The 27,215-nt window shown below is 43.6% G+C and overlaps 4 protein-coding genes and 4 non-coding genes across 14 annotated transcripts; 6 read left to right on the top strand and 2 right to left on the bottom strand.

Annotated features, from left to right (window-relative positions):
* Window positions 1-309: 309 nt before the first annotated feature.
* On the top strand, window positions 310-13,350 carry puf60a (poly-U binding splicing factor a). Of its 6 annotated transcripts, none has more exons than XM_076293597.1 (14): window positions 310-379; window positions 1,729-1,818; window positions 2,733-2,840; window positions 3,499-3,594; window positions 4,541-4,630; window positions 4,724-4,774; window positions 5,073-5,234; window positions 5,532-5,624; window positions 5,853-6,066; window positions 8,070-8,260; window positions 8,575-8,631; window positions 10,134-10,239; window positions 12,148-12,407; window positions 12,636-13,350. In XM_076293597.1, exons 4-14 carry the CDS (start codon window positions 3,517-3,519, stop codon window positions 12,933-12,935), a joined length of 1,602 nt encoding a protein of 533 aa, XP_076149712.1. In that variant the 5' UTR covers window positions 310-379; window positions 1,729-1,818; window positions 2,733-2,840; window positions 3,499-3,516; the 3' UTR covers window positions 12,936-13,350. The 6 variants fall into 6 exon arrangements, with proteins under 6 accessions (XP_076149712.1, XP_076149713.1, XP_076149711.1 ...); XM_076293599.1 differs by lacking the exon at window positions 310-379 and adding an exon at window positions 389-693; XM_076293598.1 differs by lacking the exon at window positions 2,733-2,840.
* LOC143135778 (small nucleolar RNA SNORA57) lies at window positions 4,224-4,356 on the top strand. The gene has a single exon (XR_012989209.1). It is a non-coding gene; the product is annotated as a small nucleolar RNA SNORA57 (small nucleolar RNA).
* LOC143135777 (small nucleolar RNA SNORA57) lies at window positions 4,856-4,997 on the top strand. Its single transcript, XR_012989208.1, has one exon. It is a non-coding gene; the product is annotated as a small nucleolar RNA SNORA57 (small nucleolar RNA).
* Window positions 5,312-5,449, top strand: LOC143135775 (small nucleolar RNA SNORA57). Its single transcript, XR_012989206.1, has one exon. It is a non-coding gene; the product is annotated as a small nucleolar RNA SNORA57 (small nucleolar RNA).
* Window positions 6,572-6,709, top strand: LOC143135776 (small nucleolar RNA SNORA57). Its single transcript, XR_012989207.1, has one exon. It is a non-coding gene; the product is annotated as a small nucleolar RNA SNORA57 (small nucleolar RNA).
* A 95-nt stretch (window positions 13,351-13,445) lies between the features above and the next one.
* sharpin (SHANK-associated RH domain interacting protein) lies at window positions 13,446-19,753 on the top strand. 2 transcript variants are annotated; one of them, XM_076293595.1, is made up of 9 exons: window positions 13,446-14,504; window positions 14,737-14,911; window positions 15,094-15,183; window positions 15,368-15,509; window positions 16,384-16,474; window positions 16,701-17,037; window positions 17,734-17,828; window positions 17,974-18,084; window positions 18,649-19,753. In XM_076293595.1, exons 1-9 carry the CDS (start codon window positions 14,253-14,255, stop codon window positions 18,703-18,705), a joined length of 1,350 nt encoding a protein of 449 aa, XP_076149710.1. In that variant the 5' UTR covers window positions 13,446-14,252; the 3' UTR covers window positions 18,706-19,753. The 2 variants fall into 2 exon arrangements, with proteins under 2 accessions (XP_076149710.1, XP_076149709.1); XM_076293594.1 differs by having other exon boundaries at window positions 17,731-17,828.
* A 230-nt stretch (window positions 19,754-19,983) lies between these two features.
* Window positions 19,984-25,087, bottom strand: gpaa1 (glycosylphosphatidylinositol anchor attachment 1). Its single transcript, XM_076293592.1, has 13 exons — window positions 25,016-25,087; window positions 24,516-24,609; window positions 24,178-24,357; window positions 23,849-23,960; window positions 23,609-23,756; window positions 23,315-23,416; window positions 22,954-23,150; window positions 22,283-22,479; window positions 21,926-22,079; window positions 21,631-21,699; window positions 21,227-21,423; window positions 20,901-21,071; window positions 19,984-20,757 (listed from the first exon to the last, which is right to left on the bottom strand). Exons 2-13 carry the CDS (start codon window positions 24,587-24,589, stop codon window positions 20,514-20,516), a joined length of 1,845 nt encoding a protein of 614 aa, XP_076149707.1. The 5' UTR covers window positions 24,590-24,609; window positions 25,016-25,087; the 3' UTR covers window positions 19,984-20,513.
* A 161-nt stretch (window positions 25,088-25,248) lies between these two features.
* Window positions 25,249-27,098, bottom strand: exosc4 (exosome component 4). Its single transcript, XM_076295756.1, has 3 exons — window positions 26,869-27,098; window positions 25,888-26,094; window positions 25,249-25,751 (listed from the first exon to the last, which is right to left on the bottom strand). The coding sequence occupies exons 1-3, from the start codon at window positions 27,037-27,039 to the stop codon at window positions 25,392-25,394; spliced, it is 738 nt and encodes a 245-aa protein (XP_076151871.1). The 5' UTR covers window positions 27,040-27,098; the 3' UTR covers window positions 25,249-25,391.
* Window positions 27,099-27,215: the final 117 nt, after the last annotated feature.

Raw genomic sequence — 27,215 nt, 5'->3', positions numbered from 1 at the left:
CAGAGCATATGTGTGAACACATGTTAAATTTGCTAACAAAACAACCCTTTTGGGTGCCTCTTCGTGATCAGCAACCCAAACTACATTATATATTCAAACGTGTTCAGGAAGTAAACTCTTGTTGTGCATCCATTGTGTTGAAGAAACCATTCAGATTACCTCTACTTCATTATAGAAGCACTACTGGCGGCCTACTACTTTGAGGACTTGCTACATTAACATGAACTTCTGTGTGGAGTCAGAGCCATTCTCTGGTGGAGTGTTGTTCTCGCGAGGTGTAGTCTAATGCTGCGTTCATCGAACTATCGCGAAGCATTGTGATATTCAGCGGGTCGGCCTCCACGAAAAGGTGTGCTTCATGGCGGTGGCGGTGTCTGCGGTAAATTAAAAATATGGATATACTACCTCATGCACGCATATAATTAAGTGGTATTGTTTATATTTACAGCACTGAAATTCAGCAAACATTTGCCATCCAATTGAGAGACACAATGATTGTAGCGAGGCTAAGTCATTCAAACTCAACATTTTAACTATTAGCTAACCAGCTAGCTATCGTTAGCCTAATGTGGATTGGAAATGCGAGAGCGGGATTTTGTTCATTGAGCTAGGCCTTGTGCTAGTTAGCTTGGATGGCTATCTAGAAAACAGGCTTGGATATACTAACGTTATTCCGTTGAATCTACCGATTAGGTATGTATCTACTATAGTGTATAATTATAGATAACGAATAAGTATATTGGTTTGTAACCTAAAACAAAATGTCCACAAACTACGACCATTCCATAGCTAATCATCCCTCACATTGTCCCCTTGCTAACTACAGTAGCCTACGCAACGTTAACGTTAGCTAACATCTAGAACTATGCTATGAAGAACGTTAAGGATAACGTTAGAATCGCGGCATATCCATTTTGTCACAAGACTGGTGGTGTGAAACGCTATGTACATTTATTATTGGTTGTAATACTAACGTGAACGTTTACTGACTGCGTTCCACCCCGGATTTTATGAGGCATGGGTCTACTTTATGGAATAAATGTTGCTTTGTATCTAGCTCTGAATGCTAACTGAATGGACTGAGTCCGTCTACAGTGTATGAATTAACATCAACATGAGGTTGAAAAGGCCTCACCAAAAGCGTTGGTTAGCGGCATTTAAACAGACTACATTTTAGCTACCAAATTATGTAAATATTTACATATATTGGTAATATAAAAGAAACCAGCTAGCGTTATAACGTTATTGCATTGCTTAATTGTAAACCACCTAACGTAACTTAATATCGGAAGATCAAGAGTTTCATACTCTTAGCAAGGTGAAGTTGGCTAACGCCAATTCAGTTTCCTATCCCACTGTTAATCGTAGCTTGCTAGCTGTCCTCCAACAACCAGTTGCTTCGTTGATGTTTTAGCTGTTGTTGGGCGAGCGCAATTTTGTTTGCATTGGTTGATCTATCATCTCGTGTTAGTTAAACTAGTCTAGCGGTGTAACGTTACCCACCTCGGATTAACGTTACATTACCGTTTTGGCTTGCACACGTTACATAAGCTATTAACGTCTGAATGGACAACGTAATAAAACGTTTTGATATTTTTTGTTAACGTAAACAGATGAACCCACATTCAGAGCATGTGATGGAGGGTAGGACCTGATGCAGTGACGCATATGTTCATAGTGTTCATCATGTATTTATAACTTATGTGAAGGATTTTTCTCCCCCTGTAGACTCTGATTTGAACTGTATAAGCTCTCCATATTTAATATCTCCCCACGGGTAACGTGCAGCAGGACACCCCAACGGAGAGCAGGTGCTAGGTAAGGGTCTTACTCTCCCATTGCTAAAACACACTGGTTGTGGTGTAACCTTAGCCAGATTGCCAGACTTACCCTGTGCCCATTGACCCAAGTTGAAGAGACTTACACTCTCGCGCTCCTCATTGTTTTAGGTTGTTAGGAGGTTGTGAGACCATAGAGGCTAAACTACTCATAACCCCCCCCCCCCCCCATTCATTTCAGACCAACCAGCTAAGAACAAATTTAAATTTAACCTTACCTGTCATTGTATGTATTATGCTGTTGGATGAACATAGTTCATTTTAAAACACGGAGAGTTTATTGGCCACATGACCACTCTGAGCAATGGTGACGGCTTATGTCTATGCCCTTCGTGTTTGCTAGTATAGGTTAGGAGTTCTGGTGACTAAAAATGTGGTGTCCAAATGTCCTAACAGTACAGAGAATGGAAGAAATGTGACCTCTGTATTACGTTTGCCGAGACTTGGCTTTAAAGTCTTAAATATATTTAACTTTCATTTTGTAATCGAAATTTCACATCTGAACCGGTTTCCACACAGATTAAGAGAATTCGGTTGAATCATTACGATTCTACAGTGCCATTTATAGTAATATATATGTCTGTAATTAAAGCATGTCAGTCGTAACTGTGTGTGTGTGTGTGTGTGTGTGTGTGTGTGTGTGTGTGTGTGTGTGTGTGTGTGTGTGTGTGTGTGTGTGTGTGTGTGTGTGTGTGTGTGTGTGTGTGTGTGTGTGTGTGTGTGTGTGTGTGTGTGTCATAAACCCTCAAATCCAAGTGCCTTACAGGCTCAAACAAGTTGTTTTCAAATTGCTGTAATCATTCCTCCAGTGACTCTTGTGCTAAGTAGGTTTGTGTTTTTTCTTTTCTTTTTTTCCTTTTTGTCGTTTCTCTCTATGTGTCGTCTGTGCTGTAGAGCGTATCTCTTGACTGTACTATATTTCCAAAACCAATGGCAGAACTATTTGGGTTCAAACCTCCTTAAGGAGGGCAGTGCACCACTCTGGAGTTCATATGAGCAAAGGTACTTCAGCTTTCTTCTGTGTAGTAATCAATAAGGGCACTTGCCTCACAGAACTTTCAGTAGAGAAAATCCACATTCAGGGGGAGGGGGAAACTCCCCTAATGTATGGAGATGTCAAATGTTTCCTGTTTTTGCTGGAAGGGGTGTCCACCATGTGCTGATATATTTGCATGGTCCTGTTTTGTTCTCTTCCTGATATCTTACCCCTAATTAATGTGTCCCTCTTCTATGCAGTAGGAGAGAATTATAATAGGCCGCTGCCTATCTAATTTTTTAATGAATTTAGCTTGAGCCTTTAAACGCTGCTCTTCGCTGCCTGTTCCTGAAATGTAACATTTATTCCATTGTGTACATTTCAGAGCAAGCTCAAAGTGATTCGTCTAACGCTAGCATGTAGAAATGTTCTGTACTGTTAAAATCAGTAGTGTAGCTTGAGATTAAAGTGCAGTGGTGCTCTCCATCAAGGCAAAATTGTGATCTACTCTAAATCAGAAGGTAAATGTATATACATTGGCAGTGCTCAGATGTGAGTTTGCTCTAAAGTTAGGATTTCACCATTAGAATGTGGATGTTGTTGCACCCATGTTTCACTGGGTGTTTGGTAAATGAAAACATGTCCGTTTTTCCTCCCTCACCTCTTATGGACGTATGTGTGCAGGGCGGCCAGGCTCTGACAATGGAGAATGGACAGGGCACCGGCTCAAAACTTGGCCTGCCGCCTCTCACGCCCGAGCAACAGGAGGCGCTGCAGAAGGTAAGACACTAGGAGGAAGGGACATGACGTGGTGTCTATTTTTTTGCATGGTCATCTCCCCTGTAACACTATAGATTAGTCAAGTGTTGACGGTACTGTAAGCAGTTTCTAACCTGTAACGCTATAGATTAATCATCATTATCCAGCATGACTTACAGCTCCTTTAAAGCAACACCAAAGACTTTTTTATGCCTTAAAATAATGTTTCCAAAATCGTTTCAGTGGTTCATCAACTTGTAACAGGGTGAACGGCAATTCTGCATTCGCTTCGCGGCCCTCCATCGGCTATAACCGCACTATGTAAGTTTGCCAGATCGGGTAGCGGATCTGTAGTTCGATGGAATGAGACATAAGAAACTACAAATTTGCCTTGCATCTGATGTCGCAATACATCGTACTTCGTAAGTCATGCAAAATATTCTGCCTTGTCTGTGGACATAGTTATTTGCAAAGCCGGTGCTGGATAAACAAATAGCGTGCGTGCAACAGAGGGAAAGTTCTTTGGTGTTGCTTTAAGACAGAATATGTTCGTATTAGATCTTGGAGGGGAGAACAGAGGGGAGTAGATATTACCCTGGCATACAGTCTGTGGTTTAACGCACAGGGCCTCTTAAGAGGTTTGTTAATGTCCTCCATCTACTGACATGTGGGGTTGCTCAGTGTCCACCAGTGTCGTCTGCGGAGGTAGAGCAGAGCCAAGACTGCCTTCAGCGCCAGTGTGTTCGGTGTCTGCTGGTGCTATTCTCAAATCTTGGTACACAGACAGCACTGAAACATTCATCAACATGATTATCTGTGAATGTAGCCATGAGAAGTTGAAAACGTAAATATTCCCTTAATTCTCCATTCTCCCGTTTGTCTTGTAGCTCAGGTTTGTATTGTTGGAAAGTTACCCCAGCTGTGTTGCTTGGTTTCTTTTGGTTGTATGAGTTGTCTCTTATTACAGGCGAAGAAGTATGCCATGGAGCAGAGCATCAAGAGTGTCCTGGTTAAACAGACCCTCGCCCAACAGCAACAACAGATAAACAACATACAGGTGAAGACACATTTGGCCCATTCCTATGTCTTCTGTTTGATTGGGTGTTGATAGGATTCTATTCTGTTTTAACAAAATGATCTTCATTTTTAGATGGCCTCGTTGTCAATGGGCTTTGGAGATCCTCTCTCACCATTGCAATCGGTAAGTCTGTCAGGTACAAAGTTATGACTGGCTGATAACCAGATAACAGTGTGAAGGACATAATAGCATTGTTCCAGACCACCTCCATTTCTTGGTACACACTTGTTGAAGTACAAACTTCAGTACTTGTGTGTGTAATGTATGTAGGCAGAGAAATGCCAGTGCTATGTCTTCAGTGCCAGTGTCTTGTCTGCTGGTTCTATCCTCAGTCACTGGGGCAGCCTTTGTCTATGCAAACTCTTTTGAAGGTAAAACATTTGCTGGCAGTGAGCGTTAAATAGAGTTTTCTTGTCCGCAGGTGGCAGCACAGCGGCAACGAGCCCTGGCCATCATGTGCCGCGTCTACGTGGGCTCCATCTACTACGAGTTGGGCGAGGACACCGTCCGGCAGGCCTTCGCTCCCTTTGGTCCCATTAAGAGCATAGACATGTCCTGGGATTCTGTTACTATGAAGCATAAGGTTAGATTTGAGAACTGACTGGTCAGAAAATGAAAACTTTGATTGCCTATCTGTCTTTCTTATCTGTTTAGTAGCCACCTCCATTTCTTGGCACGTGCTTGTTAACTTCAGTACTTGTGTGTGTAATGTACGGAGGCAGAGAAATGCCAGTGCTATGTCTTCGGTGCCAGTGTGTTCATCGTCTGCTGGTTCTATCCTCAATCACTGGGACACATCATTATGAAAAGCAGTGTTTGAGTTTAAAAATATATATATATAAATGAATGAAATCTCAACTGTGCCCCTTGTGTCCCACAGGGTTTTGCATTTGTGGAGTATGAAATGCCAGAGGCTGCTCAGTTAGCGCTAGAGCAAATGAACTCGGTCATGCTTGGTGGGAGGAACATTAAAGTAAGTGGATGTGAAGCATACTGTATGTTCTATTAAACATATGCACACAGTTTTCAAGCAGTCCTCGAATATCAGATTTTTCTCAGTGGAGATTTTCATTGAGGTTTGCTTCTAGTATTATAGGACTAGACTTGGTCTGTGTCTGGAAAACTTTCTTGTGTTTAGCTGTTGTTAATCACACATCATTATCTTTTTTATCTGGTTTGTAAATGCCTGTTTTATCTGTAGGTTGGAAGACCAAGCAATATTGGTCAGGCCCAACCAATCATCGACCAGTTAGCAGAAGAAGCGCGGGCTTTCAACAGAATTTACATTGCCTCAGTCCACCCGGATTTGTCAGATGATGACATTAAAAGCGTCTTTGAGGCCTTTGGAAGGATCAAATCCTGTACATTAGCACGAGACCCCACTACAGGGAAACATAAAGGCTATGGATTCATAGGTAAGTCTTAATATGTTTTGTGATAAAAGCCTTTCCTAAGAAGCCATCTAGTTATACAACTGTAAGAATGGTGTAATGATAATGAGGATTTCTTTTTTTGGCTTCATATTCCTTGTCTTATTTTCTGGCCAGCCTTCGATGAAGTCAGTGAAAACTATTTTAGACATCTGGGTTTGGGAAAACATTCTAATATTTCAGAAAATCAACTGACATCAGATACATGTCATATTTCACTAATGAGGTGGTTTTGAATTAATTTATGAGACGCTTGCAGTCATCCCTCCCATTACTATTGCTGTGAAATTCACCACAGATGTGACAGTCTACAGCAGTTCCCTTCATACTTTGCCTTTTGATTCATGGCACTAGTATTAAACCAGTTGCAGGCTAAACTGAGAGGTCATACAGAAGTGAAAAATAAGATGTTTTTAACCAGTTTGTCTTTGGCAACATTGCCTAGTGACCTTGATTGCCTATCTTCTTTCTTTTTTCTGTTCAGTAGCCAACTCCATTTCTTGGCACGTGCTTGTTAACTTCAGTACTTGTGTGTGTAATGTACGGAGGCAGAGAAATGCCAGTGCTATGTCTTCGGTGCCAGTGTGTTCATCGTCTGCTGGTTCTATCCTCAATCACTGGGACACATCACATCAATTGTTTTACAGAATTTTTACATTTGGGAAGTGTCAATGCATATAGCCACCTTTATCAACCAAATTAGGCTTAGTATACTATGTACCTAGCTAACAATGTAATAGGCTGCTAGTTATGAGCTAGTATCTATCCAGTCTGGTTTCAAGGCTGTGACAACTGGTAAATGAGGCTGCATTGCCTAATTGTTCTCCCTGAACATCCCAGAATGTGTACAGTCATATTGTAGCCAAAAATCCAGACGCAAGGTTACTGTGGATTTTTGCCCTTAAATTGGCACATGAACAACATGTGCATTTTTGTTGGTTAGTTGAACAGAACATTTTGTCATACTTCAGCAGCATATGCAGGGCTCTACACTAAAAAAAATTTCCAGGAGCACTTGTGTGCCCAAGTTAAAATTAGGAGCACGGACAAAAATGTGGGCGCACAGTCAGTTCTGTGCTTAACAATCTAACGTTACACTGCAGCTAACAGTTAAACATGCCAGTGCACCAATTGCGAAGATTAAGAATGACTGACAACATTTACAGGAAACAGGATTTTAAAGAATATCAGTGCCTACTTTATTTTCAGTCCGTTCTATTTTTCTACATTTTGTTAATGTAAAATAATATAATGCATTGCCATATTTGCATTTAGCCTGTATATCAAGTATCCTGCCAAATGTAGGCTAATTTATTTATTTGTGAATCCATCTGTAGCTAATCCAAATATGCCCATGGTGACCTATCTGAGTGCATACTGCCTAATACTACTACCAAAACAGTCCATCTTCCACAAAACCCAACATATTCTATTCAAGGATATTTATTTGAAATATCTGCATTGATGGGGGCAGTAGGCAAATGTTAGGCCTACTTTCGTTTTGCACTTAAGCTTGTATTCGGTGTAAACAAACAAGCATGTGTGGAAGCCTGGAGTTGTCAGTAGCGTTCTACCTTTGAATAAAACGGAAGTATTACGGGAGGCTACTTTTGTGCCTGTTCACTACAGCTATATTTTGCATATTGCAGCCAATACGTCAACTGGGCTAAAAGGCATGTTACCTTTCCTTCTCTCACTGCATTCTCAGAATCTCATCCTGTTCCTCCTATATCCGATGAATTCGGTGGATAGAAGAACTAAGTTCTTCAATATTTACATCTTGGCTGGCTAATCTAACGTTTTGTACACAAACATTGACATGGTTAGAAGTCATTCGCACTAGTGCGCCTAAATATTTTTTTGCACTCGCACGCCATCATTTTTACTCGCATGTGCGAGTGAAATGGGCGCACTGTAGAGCCCTGATATGGTTGCTTTATTTGAAATGGAATACCTGCAGCTCCTCACCCTTGTGTCTTCCACCACAGAGTACGACAAGCCGCAATCGTCGCTGGACGCCGTGTCGTCCATGAACCTCTTTGACCTAGGGGGCCAGTACCTCCGCGTGGGCAAGGCTGTGACGCCGCCCATGCCCCTCCTCACGAACACCACGCCTGGCGGCCTGCCCCCAGCAGCCGCAGTGGCGGCTGCTGCTGCCACCGCCAAAATCACTGCCCAGGTGAGCCCCTTTACTCCTTTCATAATTTACCTTTTCTTAGTCAGGGTGTGTGTGAGTGATCAGCCGCTTTCTCTTGGCTCTAGACTGGAGCCTTGTACAGTAAGGTTGCGTGATAAATTAGCCTAATCAGGCAATACCAGACCCAAGGTGAAATAGCGAGAGAGAATATGGCTCAGTTTTTTTTTTCTTTTCTTAGTCAGGGTCTTCTCTGAGTCAGACTAGGCAATTGATGGCATGATGACTCAGTGTGACTTATTTGAGACAGAGACTTTTACATGCAGAAAGATAACATAGCGTGTAAACTCCAAAAACAGATGGCATGGAATCTGTCCCAGCCGGAGAATCGGACAGAAGACTTCCTACACTGTCTGGTAAATCCTTCAGGAAATTCTGTTCCAAGCACGTTGGTGCCTTTTTGTTATGTGTAGCTCTTTTAAGTGTTGGGAGGGACTTGTCTTCAGGCCCCTCGTGTTATTTTAGAAGTAAAGTGATCATTGTCTTTTAATTTGTGGGCAAGTAAAATGTTAATTGTCAGGTAATTTTAGGATGTTATGGTTGCTGTTGTTTCTCATAGCTATAGTAGCACCTCATACAATTTAAAATAGATCTAAGTAGCCCTTTTGTCTCTATTGATGCTATGATGCTAGAATCGATTTAGTCTCTTCGGCCTTGTATGATTTGTTTGCACAGCAGCCTGTCTCTTTAAGAAAATGCAACCAAAAACAGTGCTGAATTATAAATATGCTCTGTGCATTATTTAAAGGCCTCACTGATGTTGAAAATAGTGCAAATGTATATAAATTCTTTCAATATGTGCAGTTTCACACTTATGTTGTGTGACCTGATATTTTAAAAAATTTGTTACGTTTCTTAGTTCATTTGTTAGTTTCATACCTATCTGTTTAGCATAGACAGTTAATGAGAATTCAAAGCAGTCTGCTCTTAACTTCACTATTTTCCTATTTAGTGTCTGTAGTGCTGCATACACAGAAATGTAATTATTGAGCAAGCTATGCTGTAATCACCCATGGTAAAGATAAATGTAATGTGAGCATTTGTCGACATTATCATAGATGATATAATTATAGAAGAATAGTTTATGTTTTGTCTTGTCCTCCTGTGTTTTCCCTCTTAGGGCTGGCTGCATATACTAAATCATCATACATCAATCATCTTACAGCCGACTAAACTATAACCATCATTATCAGACATGATTGGTCATTGTAGATGATTCTGTTGTCAATATATGTGTGTGTGTGTGTACAGTCAATTGAGCCAGTAAGAAGAAACTGTGCTATGTAGTAGTACAGCATAATGCATTTGGTATATGCCAGTCAACACTGCCAATGGTTTGCTAGAATTTAAGAAGTTTCCTTTCCTTTTCTATTTTTCTATTTGTATTTTTAATTTATATTTTAAATATGGTAGCACTGTATTTAAGTCAACCACATTAATGTCCATTATACTTGAGTTGGAGGAAAGCTGCTTATAGCTTCTTGATACTATAGGTAATGCTAATCTCATTCAAGAGCATGTATTTTTATACCTCAGCTGATCATAAATGAGCTGTTGTGAACCAGCGGAAATGAAACTTGTTGTTGGAATGCCACCTCCATGCTGAATAATCCCTAATCAACACCCTCTTCAAATTAGTGTTTTTTTTTCTTTTCTTTATGCAGCCAGTCCCCTGTCCTCTTTCTCTATGTACTCCATGCCCAGTTTCGTCCCTTCTCACCTCTGTCATTTGTGTGCGTGCGTGGGCGTGTGCGTGTGTCTGTGTGCGCGGCTGGCGGTGTGGGTGCATGTCTTCTGTGTCCTGGTTAACGGGCACTGTCCAGGCGGTGTTCCCTTATGTCCCGGTCTTTCCCTACAGGAAGCAGTGGCGGGCGCTCAGATCCTGGGGGCAATGACAGGCGCGGCAACAGGCCTGCAACTGCCTCAAGCAGTCATGGCAGCGCAAGCTCCAGGAGTCATCACAGGTACGCAGGACAGAAGGTGGAGACGGGTGGGCGAGGGTGGGGGGACGGGCAAGCTGGGGTTTCCTCCATGGCGGTCCTTCCCCAGATAAGTTCCCTTGAGCGTTATTACATCGCCCTCAGCGAAGGTCATCGGCAGGATTTTGTCACTGCCACTGACACATGCATTGGGGATGGCTGCTGAGTTGCATGCGGTTCACTGCATGATGTAAGGTATAGACAGGCTTATTGCAAATGAGGAGGCTTGCGCATACAGGTGGGTTCTATGGTCATTTGGGTAGCATTCAAGACTTGCATTCTCCCTTTTCTTAGTAAGGTTGTATTGTGTCACTGTTTTGCAAGTAGATGTTTAATCCCTAGTATATTCCAGTCTGTCTGAGCACATGACCCATGTTTTTAAGAATGTGTGTAACTGCTGAGTGGAGTTGTTTTCCTGCATGACTAACAACCTTGCTAGGAATGGGCCCAAGCAATCAAGTATTCTGTCTATAAATGCATACAGTTCTTGATTTCTTGATTTTCTTAATTATACCTTTTTTCCCTCGCACCATGGCATTCCACACCAATCTTAGAAAGTTGACTTCAATGCACTGTTGATGGGCTACCTGTTTAGTTGGCTAGATTGATACTTGTAGTGAGTGATACTGTAACATGTAGCAATGTTAGTATTTTTTTAAATTGCCGTTTTTGCCCATCACTTCCAGTAATTTGTTTCTGCTTAGTTTTTGTTTCATAGGGCTAATGTTGTCTTTTGCCATAAAATGGAAAAATTAATCACTGAAGATGACATGGCCTGAAAATACCTAAATGTGCCATGCCATGCTTTTTTAAATAATGGGTTATGGATTACTTGGTTACTGCTGGTAAGTGGGTAACTACAAAATCACCCCCTTCAATGAGCCCATTCCTAGTCTTGAACCATTTCCCCTTTCATTTCTGCCCTTCATTCAGGGTGTGTTTGTATACCTATGTGTAAACTTTTCCTCCCTCAGGTTGCATTTGTTTCCTATTCAATACATACATGCACATAGCCTGTCACAGGGACTGTCCACTAATAGATTTCTTTTATTTTCTCTTTTCTCCTTGTCTTTCTTTCTTTTTCTCTCTCTCTCTCTCTCTCTCTCTCTCTCTCTCTCTCTCTCCTTTTCTCTCCTCTCTTCCCCTCCCTTTTTTCCACAATCGCCCTGACCGTGGCCTCTTAACCCCTCCCCTTTGCTGCACACTGACCAACCAAGTGTGAAGAGGACTCTAGCCCCTCCCCTCATAAACACAAATCTCATTCCTATTGGCCAGTGAGTCTCAGATCCTGTGTGTTTTTGTGGAGATGGGTTTTTGACATTTCAGCAATTTGAACATCCAAATGGAATAATAAAAAAATAATAATAAAAAAATTGGTGGGAGAGGGACTCTCAGAAACCCATCACCCCACCACTACCTACACACCCACGTCATTCACATAATGCACTTAAGTTCAGTTTCCACACGGTTCTTTTCTCTGACCAGGATAAAGTGTGAAACCTGATGACTGCACACAGGTGAAGGTGGCACAGTGCCCATATCTTAAGATGGCAGTTTACAGCACTGTGGCTCCTTTCACCCAGCACCTGTTGATTTAGCCTCAAAACAGTGTTCTTAAATGGAAAATGAACAGGGTGAACTTGATGGTCCAATAGTAAGTTTGGAGCCGATCTTAAGCTTAAGCCTAGGCAAGTGTCTAGAGACTGTTCCATATCCAGCTATCCATGTATTTAAGGATGCTATGCTAGAGGGGATCCCCCCCTCCCTTACTTGGTAAAGTCTGTGGTTTGCCCTAAAGTCTCACCACAGTAGGGCTTTTCCAGGGCTAACAGGCTCCTCTGAGCTTATCCAGCATGTTCTGACTCAATGTTGAGGTCCTTGCTTTGTCTGCAGGGGTGACTCCTGCGCGGCCAGCCATGCCCGTCCTGCCCCAGGTGGGGTTGGTCAACCCAGTGCTGTCCTCGCCACCGGCTATGGCCACGGCGGTTGCAGCGGCAGCAGCTGTAGCTGCAGCCCATGAAGCCAAGACGGAAGAGGAGGAGGCATCCCTGGACGGTACGGGCCAGGAGATGCTGAGCGAGCAGGAGCATATGAGCATCTCTGGCAGCAGTGCCCGGCACATGGTCATGCAGAAGCTACTCCGGAAACAAGAGGTGGGCCTTCAGGGTTGCCCAGTGCAGGGAGTAGGGTTTATATAGCAGGCTAGTGTTTGTTTGAGTGGGAAGATTAAATCACAACGTAGTATGATTCAATGAGACGCATGAAATCCACTCGTCACTTCGAGGTGTAGCAGCCTCTCTCTGGGTCTGTTTTTCTTTGGTGTTTTCATGCCATGACATGGCAAGTTTGCAGGTCTTGATTGCCCTTTGCTGTCTTTGCAGTCCACTGTCATGGTGCTAAGGAACATGGTGGGTCCAGAAGACATCGACGACGAGCTTGAGGGTGAAGTCACAGAAGAATGCGGCAAGTTTGGCGGCGTGAACAGAGTCATCATCTACCAGGAGAAGCAGGGCGAGGAGGAGGACGCCGAGGTCATAGTCAAGATTTTTGTGGAGTTCTCTGCGGCAGCGGAGATGAACAAGGCCATTCAGGCACTCAACAACCGCTGGTTTGGGGGCCGCAAGGTCGTTGCGGAGGTCTATGACCAAGAACGTTTTGACAACAGTGATCTCTCGGCATAGACACTGCAATCCTGCCCCTCCTCCCACAAACCTTTCCCCTCTTCTGCTATCAAACACAGCTGCCAAGCACTGCTCCCTCAGTGGTGCGGGCCCCACTTTTTAACTTGTAATTATTTTTTATCAATGTTCATATTAATATTATTAATGATCCCTTTTAGGGACAAAGGCAAGTAATGGAGATGCTCATGGATTTTTTTTTTAATTATTATTACTGTTGCCTACTGTGAAGGACTGGATATTTGTTTTTGTATTGGTTTGTTTTTCTTTTTGTTTCCTTTTTTTTGCTCCCCCCTAATTATAGTTTAAATTCGGTTACATTGTTTCTTTTTATGATCTGAAAGACTCCAGAGGACTCTTATCTTGTTATATAGCTCTGTTTCAGATGCCCAGGAACAATAAATTCTCAAAGTCTGAATGCTTTCTCATTCTGTGCAATGTGTTGGTGTGTGCTGCAACCCATCTGCCGTTTTCAACATTTAAGCTTTAAAATGGTGATGGAAAAGGGGTGGTATTAAGTTTGAAGCTTGACTGTTGCCACCGTTTTAGCAGTTTATTATCAACTGAGACTAATCAATGTATAGAAACCAACTTTAAGAAAGTAGGGGAAACGATGGAACCAAGATGACTAATTTTGGAGTTGCCTGGACGATGTCAACGCTGCAAATTTCAAAACTGACGATGGGTAATAGACGCAAGGCTTTCAATACGGTGGGATATCATATCGACTTTTAAGTGAAAGATTATTTCACATTCTCATGTGACAGGCTGACAGTTTAGATATTTATATGAATTTTCATAGTTTCAACCCTATGACTATGTTTGTGACTCTAAAGCAAATTTTACAACGAATAGTTGTGGCCTATGATTTTGCCTTTTTGAATGAAAAAGGAATGTTAACTCTAGATCTTTATCGCCGTCGTGTCCACTGAGTTATTTCGACAGCTGTTTCCGGGATTATTTAGCGTCATTGTGGGTCGTGATTTTTCCTCAGATGGGAGGATAAAAAAGAAAGAAATGTAAACAGCAAGCAATGGTTCTAGAAGCCGTCAACAATGAAGTATCGCCTCAGTTGTAACCGTTAAAAAGTAATTTGTTCATTTGCATTACTTTAGACATGGAACAGTTGTAGCTCTTTGTGCAGGGGGAAGTAAATAAACGTCGGACAAGTTTCCTGTTTTCGTTTTCTTTCACTGGGTTGCATTCTGGTTGCATTGCCAGCTAACAAGCCAGTCAGTCGTTTGGTGAGATGGCAACGTAATGATTTTGACTATTGTGGCAGTAGTTATTACATCTATAGTTACATAGAAATTACACAATATGGCTTTGAGCTCCGGCGGGTGGGCTCAGATGCCGCCTCCTGCTCAATCCTCAATCCTGGGAGCACTGCAATCCACCTGCAATACAGTACTCATGTCTGTACGAGTATCGGTGTGCCATTCAGGACTCAGGCCGCTGTGTCTTCCAGGAGCTGGGGATGACACACTTCGTCTTCAACTAAGCATGGACCCGAATCGGGCTGGAGAGTTTCGATTAGCCCTTAGGGATGTCTGCAGTTCTGGTCGCAGTGTGGTAAGGTCATGACAGTGTGATATGAGCTGATCAGTTTCAATGAGGAGCTTTAGCCTTTATGGGTATGTGGTGTCTTTATGATAATGCATTTTGTCTACTTACCTCTAGAATATCTTGTCATTGCTTTACATTTTGTGGTTTATTGTTTTTAATTGTCCATTTTCCCTGCAAATATTTTAAGAAGAAAAAAAATGTTTTTCTGGTATCACATGGAATTTGTTTCCCCATTTAGTTTTTAGCTGAATTTGATCTACGGACAGTGAAATATGAGATTAAATCCCCGCGCTGCCATGAACTTCGACTGACCACACCTCCTCATGACTGCCTCAGCTTCAAATTTCGCAGTGAGCAGGAGGCCCAGGAATGGGCGACTGTTGTGATGTCATCACTGAGGGAGGCACAAAGAGGTCAGTGTGGAAACTTCATCTCATCTCATCCACTTGAAACATCCTTCTCATCCACCACTTTCTCTTGGTTGTGCCGAGTCGACTACTGTTAATCAGCGATGCTCAGTGACCTTTTGGTCATAAATATAGCTGTTTCAACCTCAGTCTCCCTCATTGTCTTTATCTTTTGGTCCATCTTTCAGTGGCAAATATCTCCCAGAATTCAGAGGAAGAAGGACAGAAGAACATTGAACCTGCTGAACAACAGGGTTTGACAGAATTAGCACCCAAAGGTGAATGTGCCTGAACTCATTCCTGCATGTATTTCACAAGACCGGTATTGACCTAGCCCTTAGGCTTGTCATCCTCAGTTCAAGATGGCAGGCACTGAGTCCTTGACATTGTTGTTATGCCTATTATACCTATTGAACTTGCTTTTTCTCTCTGTCTCTCTCTAACCTTTGCTTTCTCCCCCAGAGGAACTGTGTATAGAGTTAGCCAAAGCCATAGAGGCAGGAGATACCAGTTCTGCCATGCAACATGCCTCAGCCCTGGCCCAGCAGCAGTTGTCTCTCAGCATCCAGCCCTCACAGAAGAACTATGACGATGAAGATATCAAGTTAGTCCAGACTCTGCCAGGTTTAACTGGATCTGTGACACATTACACTGTACCCACACTGTAACATTCTCATTGACATTGAAGCTGTGTCACAAACTCTTTCAAACATGATTAACTTGTCTTCAGAGAGTGTAAATATGCAGGGAGGTCAGGATTAGCTTCATGAGGATTAGCTTCAGCTAGTTAGCATTCACCATCTGTAAAAAAAAACGTTGGAAACGTAGAGTTAGGGGATTTCACACAGCGGCCAATCTACAGTACAAATGTGCCTATTTACCGTCAAAAACGAAATCTAACAAATCAACCTTTGTGGTCAAAAACATCACCAACAGAACAGCCCTCAAGAGCATTTCACTGGGGTTATCAAGGCACCTTCCTTAATGGGTGTTTCATTGAATTAGGCCCACGACACTTCAAGCAGGTGTCACACAAAATAATATGTTCTCTATGTGGACTTTTGGAGGAGCTATCAACTTTCTGCTGGGAGGAACAGGCCCTGAAAATGGACAACATAATTTGTGGCCATCGGTAATATGACCATCTAATTGGGTTGATGGTGAAAATGTGAAAGGAAGTGAACACATGTTGGATACCACTGAGTATATTTTTGGCTGAATTATGTAAGCTAGTATCTGCCATTGATATGAATGGGACCGGTACTTTCTCCTCTGTTGGCCTATAATAATACCTCCGTAGTGTGTACTTTACTTCCCTATCACTGGTACTGATTATGATAGTCATAGTGAATTTTTATAATGAGTAGATATACTCTGAGGCATGAGAAAATAGTCAGTATTGGGAATTGCTTTAAATATATAGACTATAGTAACTGATTACTGTCATTGACTGATGACTTTGTTGATGTGTGTTACAGTCTTGCTGTGGTAGTGGAGGATGCCTCTTCTTCCTGTTGTGTCACAGTTAAAGTGATGCCACACATGACTGTCTCTTCACTCAAACAGCAGGTGAGATGTCTGTAACTGAAAAACTGCACCAGTCTTGCGGTGAACTATGGAACATCATTCACAAGAACGGCTACTGAATTGATGTTGCAGGCGTAGGATTAATAGTGTCTTATAAGAAGGGTAGATTTATTGGGTTTGAATTTGATTTGGAATTTGGTCAGTTAATTGAATCAAGACAGATGAGCTAAGCCAGGCTTTGTTTCTTTGATGTCTTTCCATGTTGTAGATTTTTTTGGAGTATGGGTTTCACCCTCGGGTGCAGCGCTGGGTCATTGGTCAGTGCCTGTGTACCGACGCACGCTCGCTGGCATCTTACGGGGTGGCACGGCATGGCGACACAGCCTTCCTGTACCTGCTGTCTGCCCGCCAGGCTCGCCTGAGTCGCCAGCTGTGCCAACAGGACCAGGAGAGCGCCCTCCTCATGCCCAGCAGCGCCCCAAACTCGACCCCCGTCCCCACCTCCACCCCTATCCTTGCCCCCACTCCACCCACCAATGGACCCGCCTCTCATGACTGGAGGGGCTACAGCACCCTGCCATCCAGACTCAGCCACAGCAGCACGAGTGAGCACCTCACACAGACATGCACACACACACACACACGCACGCACACACACACACACACGCAAACGTACCCCTGCCTGCAGGTTTGTTCGGCGGCAGATTGATATGCTTTCTATTTTTTAATCTCTAATCTTAATCTAAGCATGTCAGTACCTGCACACGCACACACACGCACACACACACACACACACACACACACACACAGACCTATGCACACACTATTACACATATATATTCACAGAGACACACACGCACACAACATACACATGTATACACAGACACATACATACCTGCCTATGGTAACACACACACACCTGGGGATCAATAAAGTATCTATCTATCTATCTATCTATCTATCTATCTATCTATTACACATGCGTATACAGAGAGACACATACACATCTATGCAAACACACACACACACACACTATTACACATGCGTACACAGACACATACATACGTGCCTATGCTAACACACACACACACACACACACACACACACACACACACACACACACACACACTATTACACATGCGTACACAGAGAGACATGCACACACATTACACATGTGTACACACAGAGACAGTTTCACAGTAACTTTTTTCCAAGCCTACCATTTTAAGTTTCATAGACCTGCATCATATATTTTTTTTCCGTGTTTTCTGTGTCACATTCCTGTTTTGTGTGGTGAGAAGACAGCAGTGCAGCAGAGAAGCTCAGCATAGCAGACATAGTGAATCTGGACTCACTGCAGCTGGGTGGGGCCAATGTCAAGGTCAACAACACTCAGGTACTTAAGGAGTGTTTCATTGTCCCAGCAAAAGATGAACGTAATTCCGTTCAATCAATGTGGACTGACCATTAGGTCACACTTCAAATAGCCATTCATCACTCCTTGCGTGTGTCGTGCATGTGTGTTTGTCTCTCCAATTCAGGCTGGCTGGGCGTGTCCATCCTGCACGTTCATCAACAAAGCGAGTCGTCCCGGCTGTGAGATCTGTAGCGCGGCGCGACCGGAGTCGCACCAGCAGGACCGCATCCAACAGGTGAGAGATCAGCACCCTGACAATGGACACCTCTACACTATGACCATTTGGGTCAGTGGTGATTCTGAGGCTCCACCTAAAGCTCTCAATCCGAGGGACATAGGGTTACTTTGTGAATAGGCAGGGTTTTTGACAAAAATGCATTAGCAAATGAGTTAATTGTAAGTTAAGCACAATTGTGAGTGTGCAATATAGAGGAGAGGTTTGAATGTAGGGACCTGTGATGGCATAGATCGGTGTATGTACTGCCCAAAAACATGGCACTCAAAATGGCATGAATATGTATCATTTGAAATTAGACAGGACAAAGGAAAAAGGCCAGAAAGAGATCAGTTGGTGCAAAGAAGCGCGGTGCAGCACACAGGCACTAAACAAGGTGCTGTTGAAGGAGAGGTCATCATTTGAATGATGACGGCACAGAACATTCCTCTGTGGAAAGGTGCAGTATGTAACGTAGTGAATTAGGTAATCAGGCTCAGGATATGTTACCACAAGACACCATGGACTTGAAATAGTAAGCTAGAGGAACTCATTTTCTCCACCCAATTTCTCTTCCATTTGAAGGAGAGAGGAAGACGAGTCGATCAAGGGAGCAGTGGGACATCCAGCAATGCCATCTGAAACACAACTACTTCCAGTGGTGGAAACCTCCTCATGACTCACAACTTACTACAACACATCTCTGACTTGCCAAATGTTTTTACTCAAACACATAATAGAACTAGAAGTGGTTACGCCTGCCGAGAACTTTTAAAGGATGTCCGAGTAGAGTCAGACTCAAGCACAGATAAAGGGTAGCACAAGTTACCCCCCCCCCCCCCTACTTTCTACGTGGATTAATCCTGTGGGTGGACTGTCCCAGCCCACCCATAGGTCGTCCCACCAGAACGCCACTGCGTAGGTCAGGAAATCCATATTATTGCATCAGGTTCCCCCCAAGATGGCAGCCATCTGGCACTTTGGGCCCTAATTTAAATGCCGGGCAAAGTATCTAGCTAAAGCTAACTAAATAGCGAATGAAAATCTATTTGCAAATGTATTACCATGAGAAAGATCCTAAGCACAAGCATCGAAGGGTCAGCGAAAAGTGGTCACATGCCACATGATGGCTTTAGTTCATGCACGAGAACTTCTCATAGACGGACTTTGCACTTTGCCCAACATTTAAATTAGGGCCCTGTGTGTCTTCAGCAAGGCCCCTCAGTGATGTAGCAGAGCGTCACCCTCACAAAACATCAACCTTGGCTCTCCCGCTCCTTTTATATGCCAACGTTAGAGAGGACTCTTTTCACGGCCAGAGGGGTTTGCTGATTTCGACAGGGCCGTGCTGTGTAGCATGCTCTACTGCAGTCCAATTCTGCTCTGTCTACCCCTCCACTCTTTTAAACGATAAACTGTGAACAAGTGTTGAGGAGGGTAACCTCTCAAATGCCTTGTGATTTCTTTTGATTAGGTTCAGACTTATTTTAAAACACATGCAGGGGTGACCGAGGTAATATACATAGTTGTGTTTGTAAGTGGTTTTATTTTTATATTGCAAATTATTTAAGTTATGAATGAACTAATTGCGAGACTGTAAAAACAAATGTAAATCCAAATCTGTCCTAATTAATAATCTAAAACATGCTTTATGGTAATACTGTAAATGAATAAATTACATCAAAAAGTACATGGGCCAATTTTTTAGATGTCATTGAACTGGACTAGGACTGCACCTTAAGATTATTTTCATAAATGCTAAATCTGTAGCTGAAATCAAGAGAATTTGGGGTCTTTTTCTCTAAAAATGACACAAACTGATTAATCGATTCCCCAAATAGTTGCAGATTAATTTAATAAATAAATTATTGCAGCCCTAAACTGGACTAACACATAATAGAAATATGTAAATACATGAAATATTTGGGAAAAGGCGCTTTTATTAGTAGTATTAAGTTCTTGAGGTGAAAAGGTTTAGGGCATGGATCAGGCACACTATAAAAACATTGTTTTAAATACAGAAACAACATAAACACAAAAGACATAAACAACAAGAGACGGTTTTCCAGTGCATCTTCACACCAAAGTGTTTCCTCTCCTACTCCCACTCTTGACACCATATTCATGCATACAGATATACTGCCATAAACGTTATCCTTGAGTTTAAAGTTAAAAAACAAGAACAAAAAAATAACTTAACCCAATCAGTGCAGTCCATTCTCATCTAGTGTCAACAGCACCTTTGAGAATTCCCTCTTCCCTTGACCCTCTTGCCCTTCAGATGCCCACTTTCCCTTTTAACCAGGATAGCTGGTAGTCCACAGCACAGACCAGAGATCAGTATGTCATCTCTTGATCTCATCTGTTAAAGCCCATGATGGCACTTGGAGGGTGGGTGATGCTGACCCTGAACCAAGCAGTACTCTGGTTGCTGCTCAGACATGACTCCTTCACTTCCAGAAGAGAATGTTCCAGAAGAGCAGCCAGCAGGGGTAGACAAACAGAGCCAGCAGAGGGTAGACCAGCGAGCCGTACAGGCTGTGGTCCAAGATGCCCTGCGAGATGACCGACAGGAAGAGCATCCAGCCCTCAGCCAGGGAGACCGGCGACTCCTGGAGCTCTTGGTAGACAAACACGCAATAGAGCAGTGTGAACCCGGGGCTCAGGAGAATCATGATGGTGGCACTCAGCACCCTGACAGAGAGAGAGAGAGAGAGAAAATACATAACATTACTGTCAATACAGAACATACAGAATCAGTCATACTTTATTGTTTCTGCTGCTGTATCTGCAGATAAAGACAAAAGTAGTGGAGAAACTGAGAGAGGGGCAGTTACTTGGGCACGTGGGGTGTGATGAAGGCAGCGATGGGCACCATGGAGAGAGCCAGGATGAAGCCCAGGGAGAAGTTGATGAGGGCGGTGCAGCCCAGCAGCACAGCCAGGTACAGCAGGGCCACCAGCTTCAGCACCCTCCAGCCCTTCTCAGTGCCCTCCCCGGCCAGGAACCTAGGAGGAGGAGAGGGAGAGAGTGTTCAGTTATGACATTGTACGCGTGTATCAGACAGAGTGTGAGAAAGTTGAATGGAGAATGAGTAAAAGGATGTGTGTGCGTGTGTGTGTGTGTGTGTGTGTGTGTGTGTGCACGTGTGTGCACACTGTACTTGTGTGTGTTGTGGGGCAGGGCCAGGCCGGCTGTGTAGATGGCGATGGCCGTGAGGACCACCGCCTCCGTCTCAGACACGGGGAAGTGTTCCACGGCCATCTCCTGAGAACGGATGGGCAGGGAGTACAGAGCCACACCCGTCATGTGACTGATGACCACTGGGGTCAGGATGGACAGCGCACTAGGGCTGGAATCCTGAGAGAGAGAGGGGGGAGGACCAGAGGGAGGGAAGGAAGAAGGGAGTAAAAGACAAAGCAGCAAGGGAGGGAGAGAATGAGAAATGGTGTGTATAATCATATTTTTCATCAAGAACGGAATTGAAAACTAGATAAAATAAAAAAGATAAATAAAAGCTAAAGTAAAAGATTTTAATATTCAATCATAGATGCTTGTCATTCTTACAGGCTCCTCCCCTGCTACTCCATCCTCTGTTGGAGGTGGAGTCCCCAGGTGCACCCACAGGTCCAATGCCTATGCTGGGGTTAAGGTTTTAACAGACAAACACCCATATGGCGCAGATACAAGAAATACATCACATTGTCATCTTTAGAATTACTATGCAATTACACAATGATTCACTGATCTCAGATTGGGAGGACTTGCAACATATAATAAACAGTATAATATATCACATATTTCTTTTAAGGTATATCTCCAAAGTGTCAGTGTTTCACTCATACATGTTAGGCAAGGATACTCGGAGAAGAAGGATAACAGCCAGCAGGCCAAATGCTGGCATGTAGTAGCCAATGGAGACGAAGTGGGAGAGGGATGGCATCAGGTAGAAGAAGTAGGATTGGTGGAGACGCTCCAGGAGGTTGTTTAACTTCCTAAACATGCCCTCCAGGAGCCTAGGAGTAACACACACACACACACACACACACACACATTTGTGAAGAGGTGTGAATTGACGTGTGAATCCATGAAGTGAGCACACACATTTGAGAAACGCCTCTCGAAGGTGAGAGAATTAACAACTGCTACACATATTTTGAATATTTTCTCAAAATATTTTTTTAATAGCAAATATAAATAGTGCATGACTGTCAATCACCTGCCGATGGTGGTGGCATCGGTCTTGTACTGGCGGAAGCTGTTGACGCCCTTGATGGTGGCGGCCTCGATGTGGTAGCGCAGGAAGAGGCCGTGGTCCCCCCAGGATCGCCCGCTGGCCTGTTTCATCACCATCAACATCATGGTCTGGGCCGCGTGCGTGTAGCCCGAAGGGGTGTCCCAGTCACTCCTCTGGAGCTGTGTGGACACACACACACACACACACACACACACACACACACACACACACGTGCTCAGAGCAACCCTTTTCCCAGTAGAAACATGCACACATGCTGCATCACTGACATAATCAGTGCTTGTGAGGAATGCCACCATAGATATATATCTATTAATGCTAATATGCAGACATTACAGTATTACACGTCCCCTATGCACAACACTTGACCATGGTTATCCGTCTGGGTTTTTTTGAGTTAATAAACTCCATAAATAACCATTAATTTGTCATTTTATGCCTCCTCCTTGTTGTTTCCTATGGAGTTGTCCGAGCTTATGTCCGAGTGAGTCAGTTGAGGCTGGACTGTCATTGGCTCATCTATGTTCTAAGGGTGGCGCTTAGCGACAGGTCAATTGCACATCCAAAAATGATGGTGCTCAACACGTGGCAGAACCTTGATGCCAAATGCCCTAAAGTGAGTCTGACCACCCTACCTTGCCCTGGATTGTACAGAGGATATCTATTTTCTGACAGAAGGCATAGAAGAGGTTGGCCAGGTCCAGGTTGGGGAGCTGGCCGTTGAGACCCTCCAGAACTAGGTCTAAGCTGGTGATGACATCTGAGCTGAGCTCCAGAGACAGGGCAGCCTGGATAGAGCCTCCTCGGCCCTGCAGGGGAGTCCAGTCCATGCCTGAGGGGCAGGAGAGGTCATTATAGGTGAGGCTTAATATGTGAGGAAATGCCTGTGTCTGAGTTATGCCAGTATAGTATGAGTTAATGGGTCAATGAGTGGCCTTATAACATTGAGCTTGGTTAATAGTACATGAGATTGACCTGTGATAATATTACATATACCTGTGATATTGGTGTGATGGTAGCCTTCCAGCCAGGCCTGCATGCCGATAAGGTCATGTTCATTCACAAGGAATATGATGTCTTTAGCCCAATAGACCTGATCTGGGATTAGGACAAGCACAACAAATAGTATGAAAACCAGTTCAACATTTATGATGACATTAAAACACTCTGGGTGTGATGGTGTGTGTGATGGTTTATGGGTATTTTTCTATGTTTGCCCAAGCCAGTATCATCAGTAAAGCAATCAACAATAAAGCAATAATGGTGTGCGCACTTGGACGCATGACTCACTCCTGAAGTACTGTGCCAGCCCAAGCAGGAGCCCCACTGCCTGGTTGTTGCTGTTGCCCTCGGTGCAGGGAGCGGTGAGCACCAGTGCTTCTGTGCGTGGCGCTCGGGGGGCGCGCAGGATTCCATAGACATTAGTACCATGCACCATCTGCAGGTGTGAAGACATACAGGAGAAATCATTCAGGATTAACACGGGCCAATTCTTGTGTTTGAGGAGAATCCATTGAAGTGCACACTTACATATCTCTCTTTGTTCTCATCGGGGAAAGGCAGGGTGCGAGAGAACCGCTGGGTGTAGACCTCCAGTCCACGCGCTTGCATGGTTTTCACCAGCCAATCCACAGGCATCCCACTGCATACAGACATTTCATTAATTGAATGAGACGAAGATAGTTGATCTATCTGTTTTTCACTCTATCAAGACAAGGACGTGTTATACTAAAAGTAATCAAAGTAAGAGTGCTCTGTTCAAAACGCCAGAACAACACTTTATCTTTTGATTTGACTGGACTCAAGCGCAAACCCCATCATTGCAACAGGGTGCTCATTGATGTTGTAACTTGACCTACCCAACCTTCCTCTTGTGAGCAGAAAACTCCCTTCCTGTGGCAACAGCCCGCTCCCCGGATGGGAACCTCTCCTCCACCATAGTGGAACCCATGGCATTTTCTGACATGTAAGTTCGCAGCGTAAAGGGCTCAAATGCAAGGCCCATGAACCAAGCCACACCTGCCAGGTAGCACACCACACTACAGGACATACAAGAGACAGTAGATGAAACGGCTATTATAGAAGCATTTGGATATTGTATCTATATTCAACATTAGAGATACATGTTTCTGTATATTGTTACGTGTTGTTTGTACTGTCTATCCAACATAGGGTCATTAAGAAAACAAAATTATACCAAATAGGAGTGTTGAGCCGGGTCAGAAGGTTGGTCAGAGCTCTCCTGCGGTTTGGGTCTGATAATAGCCCCATGACGTCCTATGGTACCCTGTCTGAAAAGTACCATAAATGGCATATTTCAACATATGCTCACCTTAACGCTGTTAACCATCGACAACAACAGATTAATAAGACAGTAAGCCAGTAGCCTAAATAAATCAGTGAATCTGCTGAGTGATGGCATCTCACACCACAAATAAAATCATGCACCATGACGACCTGTTAAAAAACACTTTAAACGATGTTATGATTAAATGGTCATTTGTATGTTGAGCGAGAAGCACCATATATTTATTCACTGATGTCTCCTCCCCGAATTTAACGTTATAACATAAAAAGCTAGGTGAACTTTCAAGGCATATCGTGCACACATTTCATTACTTCAGCAGCTACACATCCAGGACTACAGACTCATTCCCAGAGCTAAAAGTGAAAAGAAATTGAGCATTGTATACTTACCCTTTTCACTTGCAACAAGGAGGCAGGTGAACCTGATGCCAAGGCTAGCTAAGCATTTCCTTGTTTCTCCCCGGCAAAATCATTCAGCGGACAAGCCCTTTTACTAAAGCAACCCTTTTACTTCGTCTCCCCCTGCTGGCTAGGATGTATAGTCACTTACTGTTCCCCCTGCCCCCCACACAGAAATAACGTTTATTTATTGGGACACTCCATAAATAAACAGACAAACAATGATTTATTAAATCAGTTTATATTATAAGTACAACACAACTGCAGAAGACAAAACAGAATTTTATAGAATGTAAAAAACAACACATAAAGAATTCTTCCACTGTCAAGTCCCATCAAGTCCATTTCCATTCCAATTCAGTCCTCCTCACTCACCAGTCAGGACAGAGGTTTCTTGCAGGTGCTGCCTCACCACCTCATCCAGCACTTTGCTGACCCCTTTGCAAGCAGTCATGGCTGCCTCCATCAGTGTGTCCAGGTGGTCCTGGTGGAGTCGAGCGTCCATCTGCAGCAGAGCAATCTGCCCACCTCGTGGTAGCAACGCCACGGCCAGGGACGTACCCCCTCCACTTTCTTCAGCGTGGCACAAGTCTGCCAGTGGTGTGTCGTCCACAAAGCCCGCTGTGCAGGCACACACGTAGTCACGCATGGGGATGCCTGCATCAATGACTGCCAGAGTTGCAGCATTCACACAGGCACTGTAGTTTCCTCCGTCAGACTGTAATATCTGTTGGGACAGAGCACAAGTTCAGAAGGTGGAAACTATGCTGGCCCTCTAGAGCTAGCCGTTACTACGTCATGAAAAACACATGAAAGAAAGTAGTACTGTCTGATTTCTCCTATGTAGCAACAGCACACGTTACCTTGACATAGATGTCAATCTGGGAGCGGGGATACAGCTGGGTGAGCACAGCAGCTTCAAAAGTCTGTTTCAGATGAAGGCTCATCTCACTGGACTTGCGATCTCCGTGTGGCCGCCTCTTTCTCTCTGCTGTGCTGAAGGTGGCCATACTATACTGGCAGTTAATGACAGCCCGGTCATGCTGGATCTTGCTTCGAGCACCTCGCACCTAAAATATTAAGGGGAGTATTTACAAACTGGAGGACAGTAATCAATGACAAATAAGCCTTGTATTATTTAAAAATAGACATTTGTGGTGCTTAGGCAGTGAAAATAGGGCTATGATCTGGATGACCTAGTAAGCCATGATATACAAGACCTGCTTGCAATCCAAAATTATATAAAAGTGTGCAATTACATACATACATACACACACACACACACACAGCCCATATCCTCCCATAATTTCCCTGCCCTTTAACTGTTTGATGTATCTTTAAATATTGAAGGCCCAATCGCTGTCTAACTGGGGACAAGAAAGAAGTACTCTAATTGGATAACCAACTCTGACCATCTCTCAAAAACTCTGGCCACTTTGTTGTACATTATTTTTGCCTATTTGGGTTAACTTTTCGAAATTTGTTGTGATTAATAGTAGATTTTTATTATTATTAATGTATGGCAAACTCGCTGTATTCTGATATTATCGCGGCCCAAGAATCATGATGACAGGATCGTTTTGCGATAACTGAACCTGACTCGAGTAACTAACTGATTACTATGAACCGGACTCTCACAGTTTAATCATCCTGGAATATGCCCATGCCATCAAGGTGAAGAAAATACACAATGCATCCTGAAGCAGTACAGTGGGAACTATCGTTTAAGGCACACACTACGAAGGAGTCACGGGATTGGAACTGTGGCCAAAAGAAAACCACTACATGAGCTGCATCACCGAGCCATCACCGAAGCCCGTTTTAACTTCCCTGGCATCACGTACCTCGTGAGGGCCATACACGACAGCCAATACTTTAGTGTTCCCTTGCTCTAAATAAGCAGACCCATCTGCCTGACCAAAGACGCCCATTTGGGCTTGTACTTTGCGAAGCTCGGTAGCTTTCCTTCCATCCAGTCGATATCCCTGGTCCGACAGCAACTCAATTCCAGCCATTTTGATACCTCTTCCGTTTGAAATAGTTGTTGATAGCCAACGAAGAACTTCCGTTCTGATATGTCCCACGTGTGCAGGAACAACTACAATACCCAGAGCACCTTGCGGCTCACTTCACGCAGCGCTGCAGCATAGACATTTCTTTTACTGTCTATGCATAGACACTTCATTCAAGC

Source organism: Alosa pseudoharengus, unplaced genomic scaffold (genome assembly GCF_046254945.1).
Source record: "Alosa pseudoharengus isolate Yale_2024_CS ecotype anadromous, Long Island Sound unplaced genomic scaffold, YU_APseudo_1.1 YU_APseudo_1.1_scf_2, whole genome shotgun sequence".
NCBI lineage: Eukaryota > Metazoa > Chordata > Actinopteri > Clupeiformes > Clupeidae > Alosa > Alosa pseudoharengus.
Note: the sequence above shows the minus strand (reverse complement) of the source record. Positions and strands in the feature narration are given on the sequence as shown.

Bases quoted from the DNA above. Each gene is read 5' to 3' on its own strand.
- exosc4 (XM_076295756.1), bottom strand. From the start codon at position 27,039: ATGGCTGGAATTGAGTTGCTGTCGGACCAGGGATATCGACTGGATGGA. The intron at 26,095-26,868 runs GTACGTGATGCC...TTAATATTTTAG, and splicing joins TCGTGTATGGCCCTCACGAG to GTGCGAGGTGCTCGAAGCAA. The intron at 25,752-25,887 runs GTAACGTGTGCT...CTGTCCCAACAG, and splicing joins AGATTGACATCTATGTCAAG to ATATTACAGTCTGACGGAGG.
- puf60a (XM_076293596.1), top strand. From the start codon at position 359: ATGGCGGTGGCGGTGTCTGCG. The intron at 4,631-4,723 runs GTGAAGACACAT...CTTCATTTTTAG, and splicing joins AACAGATAAACAACATACAG to ATGGCCTCGTTGTCAATGGG. The intron at 12,408-12,635 runs GTGGGCCTTCAG...CTGTCTTTGCAG, and splicing joins AGCTACTCCGGAAACAAGAG to TCCACTGTCATGGTGCTAAG.
- gpaa1 (XM_076293592.1), bottom strand. From the start codon at position 24,589: ATGGGGCTATTATCAGACCCAAACCGCAGGAGAGCTCTGACCAACCTT. The intron at 23,151-23,314 runs GTATATGTAATA...CCTGCCCCTCAG, and splicing joins CCATCACACCAATATCACAG to GCATGGACTGGACTCCCCTG. The intron at 20,758-20,900 runs GTAACTGCCCCT...TCTCTCTGTCAG, and splicing joins ATCACACCCCACGTGCCCAA to GGTGCTGAGTGCCACCATCA.
- sharpin (XM_076293594.1), top strand. From the start codon at position 14,253: ATGGCTTTGAGCTCCGGCGGGTGGGCTCAGATGCCGCCTCCTGCTCAA. The intron at 15,184-15,367 runs GTGAATGTGCCT...TTTCTCCCCCAG, and splicing joins GACAGAATTAGCACCCAAAG to AGGAACTGTGTATAGAGTTA. The intron at 18,085-18,648 runs GTGAGAGATCAG...TTCCATTTGAAG, and splicing joins AGCAGGACCGCATCCAACAG to GAGAGAGGAAGACGAGTCGA.